Source organism: Cololabis saira, chromosome 9 (genome assembly GCF_033807715.1).
Source record: "Cololabis saira isolate AMF1-May2022 chromosome 9, fColSai1.1, whole genome shotgun sequence".
NCBI classification, from domain to species: Eukaryota; Metazoa; Chordata; class Actinopteri; order Beloniformes; family Belonidae; genus Cololabis; species Cololabis saira.
The window spans coordinates 44313137-44327693 of record NC_084595.1 but is presented as its reverse complement, the minus strand read 5'-3'; the positions used below and the strand labels follow the sequence as shown (position 1 = coordinate 44327693).

At 40.1% G+C, this 14557-nt stretch overlaps 1 protein-coding gene across 1 annotated transcript; it reads right to left on the bottom strand.

The window, feature by feature from the left end:
• Positions 1–635: 635 nt before the first annotated feature.
• golph3a (golgi phosphoprotein 3a) lies at positions 636–10373 on the bottom strand. The gene is made up of 4 exons (XM_061729653.1): positions 9942–10373; positions 7080–7211; positions 4317–4431; positions 636–1470 (listed from the first exon to the last, which is right to left on the bottom strand). The coding sequence occupies exons 1-4, from the start codon at positions 10164–10166 to the stop codon at positions 1046–1048; spliced, it is 897 nt and encodes a 298-aa protein (XP_061585637.1). The 5' UTR covers positions 10167–10373; the 3' UTR covers positions 636–1045.
• Between the last annotated feature and the right edge of the window lie 4184 nt (positions 10374–14557).

Below are 14557 nucleotides of genomic sequence, written 5' to 3'. Positions count from 1 at the left end.
CTTTATCATTTTAATTTAAGCTATTTTTTTATTAATGTATTTTATTGATTTCATTTGCCTGAAGATGATTATTTTGTACTTTTGTCTGTTTGAATGGTTGTGTTAAAAAAATAAATCAGACGTTACTCAACAGTTACTCAGTACTTGAGTAGTTTTTTCACCAAGTACTTTTTTACTTTTACTCAATTATTTGGATGACTACTTTTTACTTCTACTTGAGTCATATTATTCTGAAGTAACAGTACTTTTACTTGAGTACAATTTTTGGCTCCTCTACCAGCTCTGCTCCACTTCTCTGTCACTCAAACCAAAGACTCTCGTTCATCTTGGAAGTAACTGGAAGTTACTCGTGTCATTTGTTGATGTTTTTTTCCAGGATTCTGATTGGCTAGCATAACTTTATCTTCTCGTTACACTGCCCCCTGTAGGTTTGGCTGCTCATAGCACCTTAACAGTATTTATGCAGGTTTGTGTAAATTATTTTTCAAAAGGTAGAGGGGGAAATATCAGTTTTTGTAAATACCCATGCAACTATGTGTAAACGTGGCCTTAGCCGGTACCAGAGCAGCGTGACGCTGCACCGGATCACGCAGGGACAGAAGTGTTAAGATGAAATAAACACAGGAAAGAAGAAGTGAGAACATTAAGCATTCATGTTGGGAGATTTAGATCTTGTAAGGACACCATCAACACTTCCTGCACAGCTCAGTTCCACCTGGGGGGAGAAGTCCAACACAGCCCGGCACACCTCTGCTGCTCGTCTCATTAACATCAACGCTATCCTGACGCAGCCACACAAAATCCACATTAATCATTCATCGAGTGACCAATCATGTCATTCAGAGTCCCAGAGCTCGGCTTTCAGGATGAACACAGAAATGAGACGTGGTGGGAGGAATGGTTGTGTGGGAGGAGCAGAGAGGGCCAGGGATGATGGAAGTGTCCAGGTTGGGAGGAGGTCCGGTCCCTGAAGGGAGCGCTCTGATTTCCACCCCAGAGTACTCAGAGTCCCGGAGCCGAGCCCCCCCGGCCCGCCCGGCCGGCCTCACTTGGTGAAGGCGGCCACCACGGCCCACAGCAGCTCGTTGGCGTTGGCCTTGGTGCTCTCGCCCTCGGGCTCCAGCTCCAGCAGCTGCCGCACCCTCTTCATGGCCAGGTCGTACTGGTCGTCCATCAGCGGGGCGAAGGCGTTCTCCAGCACGTCCGAGGAGTGGGCCAGGAAAATGAGCGCCAGCAGCCGCTTGTCCATGCGCTGGGAGTCGTTGACCCACTTGTCCAGCACGGCCTCCTGCACCTTCTTGATGAGCCGCTGCTTGATGTTGTTGTTGGTGAGCGGGTGCGTGGTCATGTCGAACAGCAGGAAGTTCTGCTTCTCCGTGGTCAGCACCCCCTTCTCCACCAGGTTCTTGGCCAGACGCTCACGCACGTTCCTCAGCTGGTAGTGCAGCTTCAGGGGGTTCCACGTCTCTCCTGGTGACCACAGGAGCAAACATTAGGGAAGTTAGCGTCAGCACTCACCAGTCTCTCCTCCCCCCCACTAGGCCTGTGTTGAAGAGATCCATTTTCAGATTCTAAATCGATTCTCATATTGATTCCTAAAAATCTATTTATATGTCTAAAGACCGATTTAATTTTTTTTTCATCATTACATTATGACTTTTGGTATTTTTTTTTTTTGTTTATGCCCAAATAAGAAATGTTTTGTTGGACACGAACATAATTAGTGCCATGTTTTTGCCTTTATATATGTTTAAAAAGTTATGAAAATATTAAAGTTTTCAGTTATAATTGCATATATTGTCGATATTTCTCTGCTTTATATACTGTTTGTGGTTACATTTGCATAAAATGCTAAAAACCAAATTCTCATAAATGGGAAAAAAAATAAAACCGATTTCATCCGTCTCTGTTTCCTCCCTGGATCTGTTTGATAATTCTAACCCACGATGTTTCCTAAAGCAGTTCTATCAGCATTCTGGGAGGTGATTGGTCCTTACATCATCATTAGCTGCAAATACTTGCTGTTTAATCTCAATATAATACTAGTACAGTCAGTGCATCCGGAAAGTATTCACAGCACTTCACTTTTACCACATTTTGTTATGTTACAGCCTTATTCCAAAACGGATTCAATTCATTTTTCTCCTCAAAAATTCTACACACAACACCCCATATTGACAATGTGAAAAAAGTTTTTTGAAAGTTTTGCAAATTTATTAAAAATAAAAAAACTAAGAAATCACATGCACATAAGTATTCACAGACTTTGCCATAAAGCTTAAAATTGAGCTAAGGCACATGCTGTTTCCACTGATCAGCCTTGAGATGTTTCTACAGCTTATTTGGAGTCCAAAGTATTGAGCAAAGGCTCTGAATACTTATGTAAATATAATTTCTTTGTTTTTATTTAATACATTTGCTAAAATTAAAAAAAAAAAAACAACTTCTTTCACATTGTCATTATGGGGTGTGATGTGTAGAATTTTGAGGAAACAAATGAATTTAATCTAATTAAGAATAAGGCTGTAACATAGCAAAATGTGGAAAAAATGAAGCACTGTGAATACTTTATGGATGCACTGTCATATAATTCATGCAACAGCTCAAAACACAGTTTTAATAACACTGACCCAAATCAATATTGGAATAGAATCGGATCGAATAAAAGCGGGATAATCGATTCAGAATCTTAAGAATTGGAATGGATTCTTGACATTATAATCAAACCCCAGCCCTGGTCGTGACAGCGACAGCAGCATGTGAGGTGTTGCTGGTGGTTGGGTGATTCGTTTCCTTTTAATTATTGGTGGTGTTTGAATTTGCTATTATCAATCATGAACTCAAATACTCATCCTCTATTAGATTCCCAACGCACTGAAGCACATTAGTAACTGGTAAACAGGTATTTTATGAGCTCAAGTAGGAATTGATTAAATATTAAAGTAAAGAGTCACGGATGAAAACAGCCGGTCCTGATCACCGGCTGATCAATCTGATCTCCACTTATTGTGATGCTTCCAAATAAATCTAGATGAGATCTCTCACACACGTGTGCCCCTGAGAGTGTGCTGAGCTGCTAGCAGATGGAAACTTATTCCAGAGGGAAACCAGGCTAAGTGAGCTGCAAGTAGTGACCAGGGTAAGATTGGATTAGAAACTGCTCAAATCAGTCAGTGGGTTAAGCAGCAGCTCATCTACTGAGGCTACAGTCCTGCAGCGGTCGCAGGTTTGAATCCCGGCCTGCGCACCTTTACTGCATGTCATCCCCATTCTCTCTCTCTACCCCCTTCCTGTCTAAACTTGAATAAAGGGCCACTACAGCCACACACAAAAAAGAATAACAATTCATTATAAATGAAAGAACAATGTCTATGGGGCTAGAACAGTCTCATAATTCACAAATGCACAGACCGGTTCACACGTGCGTAGGACAAGATACACAAATGTGTCTTTGATGCACAGACAAATATAACCTGATTTACCAACGTTTTTTGTCTGTGAGCTGCGCTGGATTTGCGTGTGACTTTTGAGATTGGCTGAAACAAAGCAAGAAATCTGATTGGTTGCAGAGCCTTCCGTGTTAAAAAAAAAAAACGCATTTGTGGATTGAGTCACGTCTCTTGTCCTGTGCATTTGTGAATAGGTCTGTGCATTTGTGAATTTTGTCCTGTGCATTTGTGGATTGACGTGTGCATTTGTGAATTATGAGACTGTTTTAGCTCCATAAATGTGTTTCATGCATTTGTTCTTTAACCCTGCAGATTCATAGAGTGGATTGGCAGGAAATGTTTGATATTCTGTGGGTAGTTATTCCCGTTTGAAAGAAGTCAACTGAGCCTTGTGTGGACACAAGGTGTGTGGACATCCTGGAGCAGTCTAGGTAAACAAGCTCTGGTCTCACTCCAGCTAACGGCCAATCCCAATGAAACTAACTCAAAATATTGATTTTATTCACTAAAAATGAGAAATGTCCGCCATGTTTTTTTGTTTGATTCAGTCTGCAAATGACGACGTAAAGCATTCTGGGAAATTTGTCTAGCCCTCGGTCGGCGAGTCAGAATCTGAAATCCCTCACTGTGAAGGGCTAGATTCATACACACTAGCCCTCGTTATGTCCACTAGCCCTACATGCAAAGAGGAATTGGGACACCACTACCCTCACAGGAACGCACAACATTTAGGGTCAGGACTGAAAAGTAGGACTAGGGGGGATTGGGACTGGCCCTAAAGATCCCTGACAGCAGCAGGGGAAAAGTCAACAGACCTCCAGAAATCAGAGTTATAGGTTCAGAAGCGACGGCAGCAGGGGCTCTCACCGCTCAGCAGCTCGATCCAGCTCTGCACGCTCTCCGGGGGCTGGGTGTCCTTGATGTGTTTCAGCGCCTCGTCCAGGAGGACGTCCCCTGTCGGAGCATCCGACTTACAAATCACCTGTGGATTTCAGTCAGAGTGAAGTTAGACGCTGTTGCTGTCTGGCTGCAACGGTAGCACACTTGAGTGAACACCTTAAATTAACAGGTTTTCTGCACCGTAGAGACGAACACAATGAGCTTAAGCCGACAACACACGTGACAAAGTGGGTGAGAGTAAACCATTTGTCCCCATTTCAGTCTACTGTATTAGTCCATCCAAATTCAACCATGCTTGTTAGTTTTGGTCATAGGTTTCCCGTTGTTTCACACCATGCAGGCACATAGTACTCGGGTTTGTTTGTGTTCACAATTATTTCACTTAAAATAATACAGACAAGTATTGTTAGGTTTAAATTTGTTTGGTTTTGTCATTCATCATAAGTTAATTCTGTTACTTAACATACCCACCAGGTTCCAGTCTCAAAAGGAGGAAGAAGTGCAAACATTTCCTATTTATACCCTGGTGACATCATTAGTGACATCACTGGGTTGAACCATGTAAAAGATGAGTGTTTCTGTTGTTGGAATTAAGTTATGGAATTCATTACATGATGATTTAAAGGGCTGTATAAACATATTTCAGTTTTAAAAAAAATTTAAAGAGAAAAAAATAGCAATGTATCAATGAAATAGTTACGATATATAATATATGCGTATATGGAGACAGACAATCTATCTTTGATTTTTTTGTTTTCCTTTTTTTTGTGATGTTAACTGAGTTATTGTAATTGTGCATCTGTTATTATTGTTCAATTTTGTTTTGAGAGGGGCAGGTATAATAAGATTTTCTTCTTCCTGCTCCTTTCTGGTTATGGAATATGCTTTAGTTGATGATTTTGTTGTTATTTTACTTGTTTGTTTTTTCGGTTTGCATTTTTCCATGATAGGAATAAATAAAAAATGAATGATTGAATGAGGGAAGTACATTTTGTGATTTGTTTCCCTATTGATTCTGATTATTTTCAGCATGGTTGAACAGGTATCCGTTACCGTAGGCAAAGCTAGTGTGTGTTTTGATGGTGATTGTAGTTGAAGGAAAACTATCTTGACTGCTCATTTGATTCCAAGGAAGCCTTTCTGACCACACGCAACTATGACAACATTTAAAGTTTTAATGAACACTCCCAAACATTCAAGGTGCTGGAGGAACACTGTGAGCGAATGGCTTGGACTAGCCCAGCCGGCTACTGGAGTCATGCCTGGAGACTAACCAACCAGGAGCTGTGGCTTACAACAACTTTGATTCCTACACGAGCAAATGAACAAACAGACTGCATTTACAGTTTTCACTTTAGTTGAGCAGTTAAAGTAAGCATCTGCCAAAAAAAGGACTATCATTTTAAGTTTGCTCATGATGCTATGCCTCCAAAAATAGAGGGTCTGCATTGATGTCACTTTCCCACTGGACCAGCCCCCTTACTCACACTGAGTGGTAAAACATCAGCAAAAACAGCTGCAACTAGTGGAGAAGACGAGATAACAGTGGATTATGGGCTTAAATTAAAGGCAGTTGGACTTGACAGTGACTTTCTGGAGACAAAAGAGACACGGACGTAGTTAAGCATCTTTAACTTGCGCAGGGAGAGCAGTCGAGACGTGTAAAATCTCAAACTTACTCTAACTCGTCTCTGCTGCTTCCTTTGCTTTTATTCACTCTGGGCACTCCCTAGTTTACATAGCTGACTGTGCCCCTAAAGGGAGGGGAGGGGGAGTGGTCGCAGTCAGACAGGTAGAGATTGTTCTTGTTCGTTAGTAACAAGAAGTTTCCTCTTCTCTGCAGAAACTTCTTGTGCAGCACTTTTTAATCACTTAACACAGCATTGTTTTATCAGTGTGTCACAGGCGTAAGCAAATTATCATATGTTCTGTTAATAGCGAGCGTGATAACTTGCTATTTATTTACAATAATTCCAACAGTTACCCCAAGAACCAGTGGTCCATGGACATTAATATTTGGTACAGTTACCAAGAACCAGTGGTCCATGGACATTAATATTTGGTACATTTACCAAGAACCAGTGGTCCATGGACATTTATATTTGGTACAGTTACCAAGAACCAGTGGTCCATGGACATTTATATTTGGCCACTAATCCAGTTTCCTGATATTTATATGAACTTAATTTCTACGCCGGGGAAATACACGAAGCAAAGCTTGAAGGCTTACAAAAGTCTTGATGCTTGGTCCGACTTCAAGGCAGGATTTGTTGTAGAAATTAAAGTGATGAGGACACCGAACTTTATGATTTGACCGTTTAACGTTAGCTACCCAAAAATCCAACATTACCTAATACAAAATGGGAACCACAAATCCACGTTTCGGTGTCTGGAATCCAGTTGTTTCTGTGAATTGCAGCAATCCATTTGTCTCTCTTAAGCTTATTTTTCGTGTTATCCCGTCTTCTCCACTAGTTACAGCCATTTTTACCACTCAGTGTGAGTAAGGGGGCTGTGGTCCAGTGGGAAAGTGACATCAATGCAGACCCTCTATTGTTTAGACATTTAGAAAGTGTTTCAGGAGTGGGAGGTTTACTCTGCTACCTCCTCAGACCTCTATGAAACATAAGCCGTGCTAAAATTAAAATGTAAAAAATGTAGGAGCAGAGCAGCAAAGTCTTTTCTAAAGTGTTTGTGCGGTGACAGCTCAGGCAGAGAAACAGGCACTACCTTCCTGGACAGCAGAGCTTTCCTCCTCATGCCGCACGCTTCCAGCTGCAGCCGTCCTCGCAGAGCCAGCTCAATCAGCATGCACCCGCGCAGGCCGGAGGAAATACAGTCGTTCCAGAACGAGGTGTAGCCCTGCGGGATGGAAACACAACATGAGAACACACTCTACAGCAGTGGTCCCCAACCCCCGGGCCGCGGCCCGGTACCAGGCCACACAGAAAAAAATTATTTCTGTAGCCCCAACTGATGACGGTTGACTCTCAAACTGATGGTTCACAATGTTTTTATTCCTTGGATGTAAATACACTGCAAACAAACCGTAAGAGCTATAAAGGAATAAAATAGAGTTAGTCTTTCTACATTCGTATAAGTTTCATTTACCTTAAATACAGACCGACACAGCTGCTGCTCGGTCGGCTACCGTTAACCACAAAATATTGTGGAACCATGGAAACCAAACTCAAGCTGGACATAAATACGGCATAAACTTTGCAAAGAAAACAAATCCTTATCAGCAGGTGCTTTTTGTGTCAGTTAGGCTCCACTTCAGCATTCCTGACACTCGTTTAGTCTTTCAGACAAACTTTCTACTGCCGTTAAACTTTTACCGTTAAAGTCCGAAGGGCCGGATGTTTACAAGGTCTCGGTGAGACGCCTTCAAAATAAAAGCACTAAATATCGTCTCCTTGATATATAACAAATAAAATAAAAGCCTGGCCTTATATAACGTTAATGAGAAAAACAAACATAAAAACACATTCATATTAAAAGGTAATTTACCATTTCCATTATTTTATTTTTTCAAAAATGGTATTTTATTATTATTATTATTATAGAGAAAATACCACAGTTTTTAATGCCGATCTTGCCATTTTATTTAGTTTTTATCAGCTACACCTTTAGATTGGGCCGTGAAAGTATTGTCAAACATTAAATAGGGCTGGGCGATATATCGAGATTTTAATATATATCGATATTTTTTCAAACGCGATATGGTACGAGACAATATCGTTTATATCGATTTCAATTTTTTTTTTTAATGATATATAGCTTATTTTGTGACAAATTGACTTGAATGTTTTATTTGAGATTTGCACAAATGTTTTGTTATTTGCACAACTGTCAACCTCAGTGGAAAAGTCTGCCTGTTACTGTCTACATTGTATTTTAATTGAATTGTTATGCAGGAAAGGGATATTTGTCTTATTTTATTCAAGAAGCATTTTTATTCTATGTATGCAGGCAGTTTATTTTTACTGTTAATAAAAGGAACCTGTGTGACATTTGGCACAACTTTGTATTAAAACTGACTGTTTTTTTAAGGGTTTGCCTCAGAAAAAATGAAGCTAACAGAGAAGCTAACAGAGATGCTAACAGAGATGCTATGCTATAATGCTTTGGGGGAAACCCCAATTATGTCACAGAAAAAATATCGATATATATCGAGTATCGCCATTCAGCTAGAAAATATCGAGATATGACTTTTGGTCCATATCGCCCAGCCCTACACTGAATTATTACAGGCTGAGAAACAAAACCACTTCTACTGGGCTGTTGATTATCCTCCGTGCTGCTGTTATTGTTGTTGTTTTGGATTTGGATACAGGAAAGAGAAGCAGAAATGACGTCATCATGTTCTCCGTGTGTCGCTGGTTTGATCCAGTATGTATACAGGGACAACAATGTTTGCTCACGCATGTAAACAGATTATTCCCAATGTTTCAGTAACCGGAATATTGACCGTAACCCCAATTTTGACTGCATGGAAACGTAGTCACTAACATCATACGCTGTAACAATGCACCTTCCAATAATAATCATGTCTACCTCATTCTGCTGCAACTTTCACTTTTTAAAAATTGTATATATGTATAACCAGAGTCACATTCCTTGTCGGGCATGCTCAAACTTGGCCAAATAAAGCTGATTCTGATTTCATCAGCCACATATACAGGACTGTCTCAGAAAATTAGAATATTGTGAGAAAGTTCTTTATTTTCTGTAATGCATTTAAAAAAACAAAAATGTCATACATTCTGGATTCATTACAAATCAACTGAAATATTGCAAGCCTTTTTATTATTTTAATATTGCTGATCATGGCTTATAGTTTAAGATTAAGATTCCCAGAATATTCTAATTTTTTGAGATATTTGATTTTTCTTAAGCTGTAAACCATGATCAGCAATATTAAAATAATAAAAGGCTTGCAATATTTCAGTCGATTTGTAATGAATCCAGAATGTATGACATTTTTGCATTACAGAAAATAAAGGACATTATCACAATATTCTAATTGTCTGAGACAGTCCTGTAGATACATGCAGCATGTGTTTGCCTTCATTCTAAGGCTTATACAAGACTTTTAATTTTTTGCTTTTTGTGTTTTTGGTCCAATATGGCTCTTTCAACATTTTGGGTTGCAGACCCCTGGTTTAGAAGAATCTTTTTGCCCAGAAGAAAAAAGAGCAGCAGCAACAACAACCCAGTCCTGTATTAGCAGCTTGGGTCCACTTGAAGCCGCTTGTTAAGGCTGATTTATGGTCCGCGTTAAGTCGACGCCGTAGGCTGTGTGCGTCGCCGCGTACCCTACGCCGCAGGATCTGCGTTGGTGTAACGCGGAACCGTAAATCAGCATTTGGCCTCCGTTAGCGCCATTAAGGCTGATTTATGGTTCCGCGTTAAAACGACGGCGTAGACTATGGGGTAAATGTGCGTCGCCGCGTACCCTACGCCAGCAGGCTCTGCGTCGATGTAACGCAGAACCATAAACCAGCCTTTCTCCTCCGTTCGCGTCGCCGTGGCCCGGCTGAACCGACACCCGGGCGGCGGTTCCAGATCCCCGGGCGGTGCCGTGTTTACCTCCCGGTCCTTGAGCCCCAGCAGCAGCACCTCCTCCATCAGGGTGAGCCGCTGCTCCTTGGAGTCGCCGGCGTCGCCGCCATTGTCGTCGTCTTTGTCCCGCTCGTCCCCGCGGGGCTCGCGTTCGTCCAGGCCGGCGGAGCGCTCTCGGTCCTGGGCTCCGCGGGACGCCTCGGTCCGCCGCTGCACCAGGCCCGAGCTGCGCTGGGTCAGTAGGGAAGTCATGTTCTCTCGGGAACCGCGACAGCTCCGCAGCCCCGGGCTCTTGAGTCGAGGACGCGTCGGGCATGCAGGAGTCTCCCCCGGACCGGGAGGGAGGGTTGTCAAAGCGAACACAGCGGCGCCAGCAGCCCTGCCATCGGGGGAAAGTTCACTTCCTGCTCTCCGTCTGCAGCACAGTCTAATATGGCGCCGTCCAGCGAGGCTGTAGTACCGGCCACGACCGGCAGGAGGAGACGGAGAGGCGGAACAGCGGTGCCACATCAGCACTGGAGGCTGGTTAAATAATAATAATAATACATGGGCTGGTGGAGGAGAGACGCAGCGACGCAGGAGCAGTTTGCAAAGTTTGCAAAAACTTACGGAAGAGTATTAGTATGGAGGATTTTTTGTGCCAAAATTAAATAAATAAATACATCATTAATTGATTAAATTTGGAATGAAATATATCATTCATTAATTAAATGTGTAATTAATTAATTAAATGCTGAAATAATAAATATACATTTTTACTTAAAATGAATTGTATTTTAATTAATTAATGACATATTTCATTCTAATTTTAATTAATTAATGACACATTAATTAATTAATGATATATTTCATTCCCATTTTAATTAATTAATTATGTATTTAGTTATTTAATTTTGGCACAAAAAATCCTCCATATATTAGGGCCAGGTAGGATAAAAATAAAAATAATATTTTAGAGGAGGAAGATTTTTTTTCATTATGCACTTCGAGAAAAAAGTCAAAATGTTGAGAAAAAAGTCAAAATGTTGAGAAAAAAGTCAAAATGTTGAGAAAAAAGTCGAAATGTCGAGAAAAAAGTCGAAATGTTGAGAAAAAAGTCAAAATGTTGAGAAAAAAGTCGAAATGTTGAGAAAAGAGTTGAAATGTTGAGAAAAGAGTTGAAAAGTCGAGATTAATGTTGAAGTATATGGAAGAGTATTAGGGCCATGCAGGAGGAAAAATATTTGAGAGGGGAAGATTTTTTTTTATTGTGCACTTCGTGAATTTTTTTTTTCTTCGAATAATTTTTTTTATTATGCACTTCGTACATTTTTTTTTATTGTGCACAATGTTGAAATACAATTCCAAGAATAAAGTCGAAATGTCGAGAAAAAAGTCGAAATGTCGAGATTAATGTTGAAGTACAATTTCGAGAAAAAAGTTCACGAAGTTTTGCCTTTTTTTTCAAAATTGTATTTCAACATTAATCTCGACATTCCGACTTTTTTCTCGACATTTCGACTTTTATCTCAAAGTGCACAATAAAAAAAATTCTTCCCCTGTCAAATATTTTTTCTCCTGCATGGCCCTAATACTCTTCTGTACGGAAGAGTATTAGGGCCATAAAAATATTTTAGAGGAAGAATTTTTTTTCATTATGCACTTCAAGAAAAAAGTTGGAATGTCGAGATTAATGTTGGAATTATTGTAGATAAATTATCATTCTCGCTATTGAAGGAATACATGACAATGCAACTATGCTTACGCCTGTGACACACACACACACTGATAAAGAATGTTGTGTGCTGCACAAGATGTTTCCTGTTCATCAGCATAAAGCAGAAGTCTGCAGAGAAGAGGAAACTTCTTGTTACTAACGAACAACAACAATCTATACCTGTCCACTGACTGCGACCACTCCCCTTCCCTCCCTTTAGGAGCGCAGTCAGCTATGTAAACTAGGGAGTGCCCAGAGTGAATAAAAGTAAAGGAAGCAGCAGAGACGAGTTAGAGTAAGTTTGAAATTGTACACAAACAAAAGTCTTGATGCTAACTCAATTCGGGTTCGAGTCAATTAGTTAAAAAATCGTTTCACTCCCAAAAAAGGGGGCTAAAAAAATTCACCATGCCAGGAAGGGTGAAGGCAATCGGGATGGCCGGCCCTGCAGATGAGGGGTCCCTGATTTATGTTTCAGGGAGTTGGCAACCCTAATATAGTACCGTCTGTGAACCACTTTGAAATAAGTTTAGTTTAATGCATTAATTTGTCATTAATGTTATCTGATCTCCACATATGAATACAGAAACACAGTGTGCGCAAGCTTGTTACACACAAACAAGTGTATTTCTCCTGTCTTTATTATTACACCTTAATTATCACTAAACACTCCGATAAGTCAAGCAAAATATAACGGAGCCCTTTAAGTTAATAGCTGGCCAAACCTCCTTTGGCAGCAGTAACTTCAAGCCAGGGCCGGTCCAAGCCTCCATGGGGCCCTAAGCAAAATGTGATTTTGGGGCCCTCTATTACTGCCAATAATACTGATCATTGATCATTCACACACCCACTATAAACTTATTTCATGTTCTTCCCTGTCATTACAAATACACTTGTAAAACTACATGTAAGAACTTTTTGTTGTAGTTAGATTGTAATCCACAGGGATTAAGACCATGGAAGCTACAACAGATTAACAAACTTGCAGAAAAATCTTTCAATTAATATTTTGCAAAGTCATCAACTGCCCCTACTGGCCACACAGAGAAGCAGCAGATAAAAGGTCAGAGAGCTGCACAGTTGCAGCAGAGTTGTTTCCATCATCCTACTGTCAGCCTGGCAGGTTTTTACCCATCTACAGGACTGTCTCAGAAAATTAGAATATTGTGATTTTCTGTAATGCAATTAAAAAAACAAAAATGTCTTAAATCCTGGATTCATTAAAATATTGCAAGCCTTTTATTATTTTAATATTGCTGATCATGGTTTACAGCTTAAGAAAACTGAAATATCCTATCTCAAAAAATGTGAATATTCGGGGAATCTTAATCTTAAACTGTAAACCATAATCAGCAATATTTTTTTTTATAAATCTTTTTATTGGTATTTTTTTGGCAATAATAAATTGGTAAAAAACAGATATCAAAACCAACCCTATCAAATATGCCATCTTTTAAACCCCAACCCACCCACAATTGCATGGCTGTACAAAATAATATATAGATGTGCAGAAAAAAACCCCCCACCATAATCAGGAATATTAAAATAATAAAAGGCTTGCGATATTTCAGTTGATTTGTAATGAATCCAAAATGTATGACATTTTTGTTTTTTTAAATTGCATTACAGAAAATAAAGAACTTTATCACAATATTCTAATTTTCTGAGACAGTCCTGTATGGTTTTTAATATGAAATGGAGCAAATTCAGCTAAAGAGCAGCCTGGGGTTGATTTACACTTAATATTTAAAGTGAAGTGATATAGTACTAAGTGTGATACTGAGTTTCATCTACAGTGTAGGCCTAGTAGTTTTTGTACAATAACATACCTTTTGATAATGTATGAATCATCACTCACACATAAAAAAATTATTTTATTTTATTTTTTAACTCTTGGGGGCCCCCTAGTGGTCACGGGCCCTAAGCAGCCACTTAGTTCTTATGCCTTGGGTCAGACCGAAGGTTCAAGAGGAATTTCAGGTTATTCCTCTTTACAGAACTGCTTCAACTCACATAATTCAATTATAATTAAATTACATTTTATGTATATAGCGTCTTTTACAACAGAAGATGTCTCCAGGTGCTTTCCAGAGACCCAGAACATGAACATTTGTTGAAGGTCTGGGGTAAACAGTATCTTGATGGGGTTAGGGTCTGAGCTCTGACTGGGCCACTCTGCTCTTTTAGTTTTATTGGAATATTTTTTATTTTCTATGGTTTTATGATGATTTTTTTACTGCATGTTTTTATTTGATTTTAATTGTGAAACACTTTGGTCAACCCAGGTTATCGTGCGATACAAGTAAAGATGGATTGTCTGATAAAGGAATGTTGTAGCAGTACGACAAGGATGTCAAGACATTAGATATAAAAAACAGAATTAACACACAAAAACCCGTACAGACGAATCGATATATGACAAAAACTGTAACACACGTATTTATGGACGGCACTTGGGTGTAAACCATGTGACTGGATTACTAAAGTGCAAACTGGACAACAGAAACAATGAGCACATTTAGGTTCATTGACCGGATGCCTCTCCCAACTCGTTAATAGGCCCAAAGCCAGCAATGCAAGCCCAAATCATGATGCTTCCTCCACCGTGCTTCACTGCCGGCATGACATTTTACTGTTGGTCAACTGTGCACTCATGCACCATATGTGGTGCAGCGGTGCTAACTATAGAGGGAAAGCGCATGATGTCACAGCTGCAACTTCACAGCAGGTTACACCCACTGAGTGTCAGAGAGACTGAGTGTCAGAAAGACTGAGTGTCAGAAAGACTCAAGAGTACCTGACTGCAGGCAAGATGGCTGACAACGGCGCCGCCATATATCCAATCCATACCGGAAGTCACAAACGAAAGTTGGTCTTCCTCCTGTCTATTATTCGTCACGCCGATCCATACCGGAAATATGACGGAGGTAGTTTACAAGCGGCCATA

Coding starts and splice junctions, on each gene's coding strand:
- golph3a (XM_061729653.1), bottom strand. CDS start 10,166: ATGACTTCCCTACTGACCCAGCGCAGCTCGGGCCTGGTGCAGCGGCGG. Junction 4,432..7,079: donor AAGCTCTGCTGTCCAGGAAG/GTAGTGCCTGTT, acceptor TGAAATCCACAG/GTGATTTGTAAGTCGGATGC. Junction 1,471..4,316: donor CTGGATCGAGCTGCTGAGCG/GTGAGAGCCCCT, acceptor TGTGGTCACCAG/GAGAGACGTGGAACCCCCTG.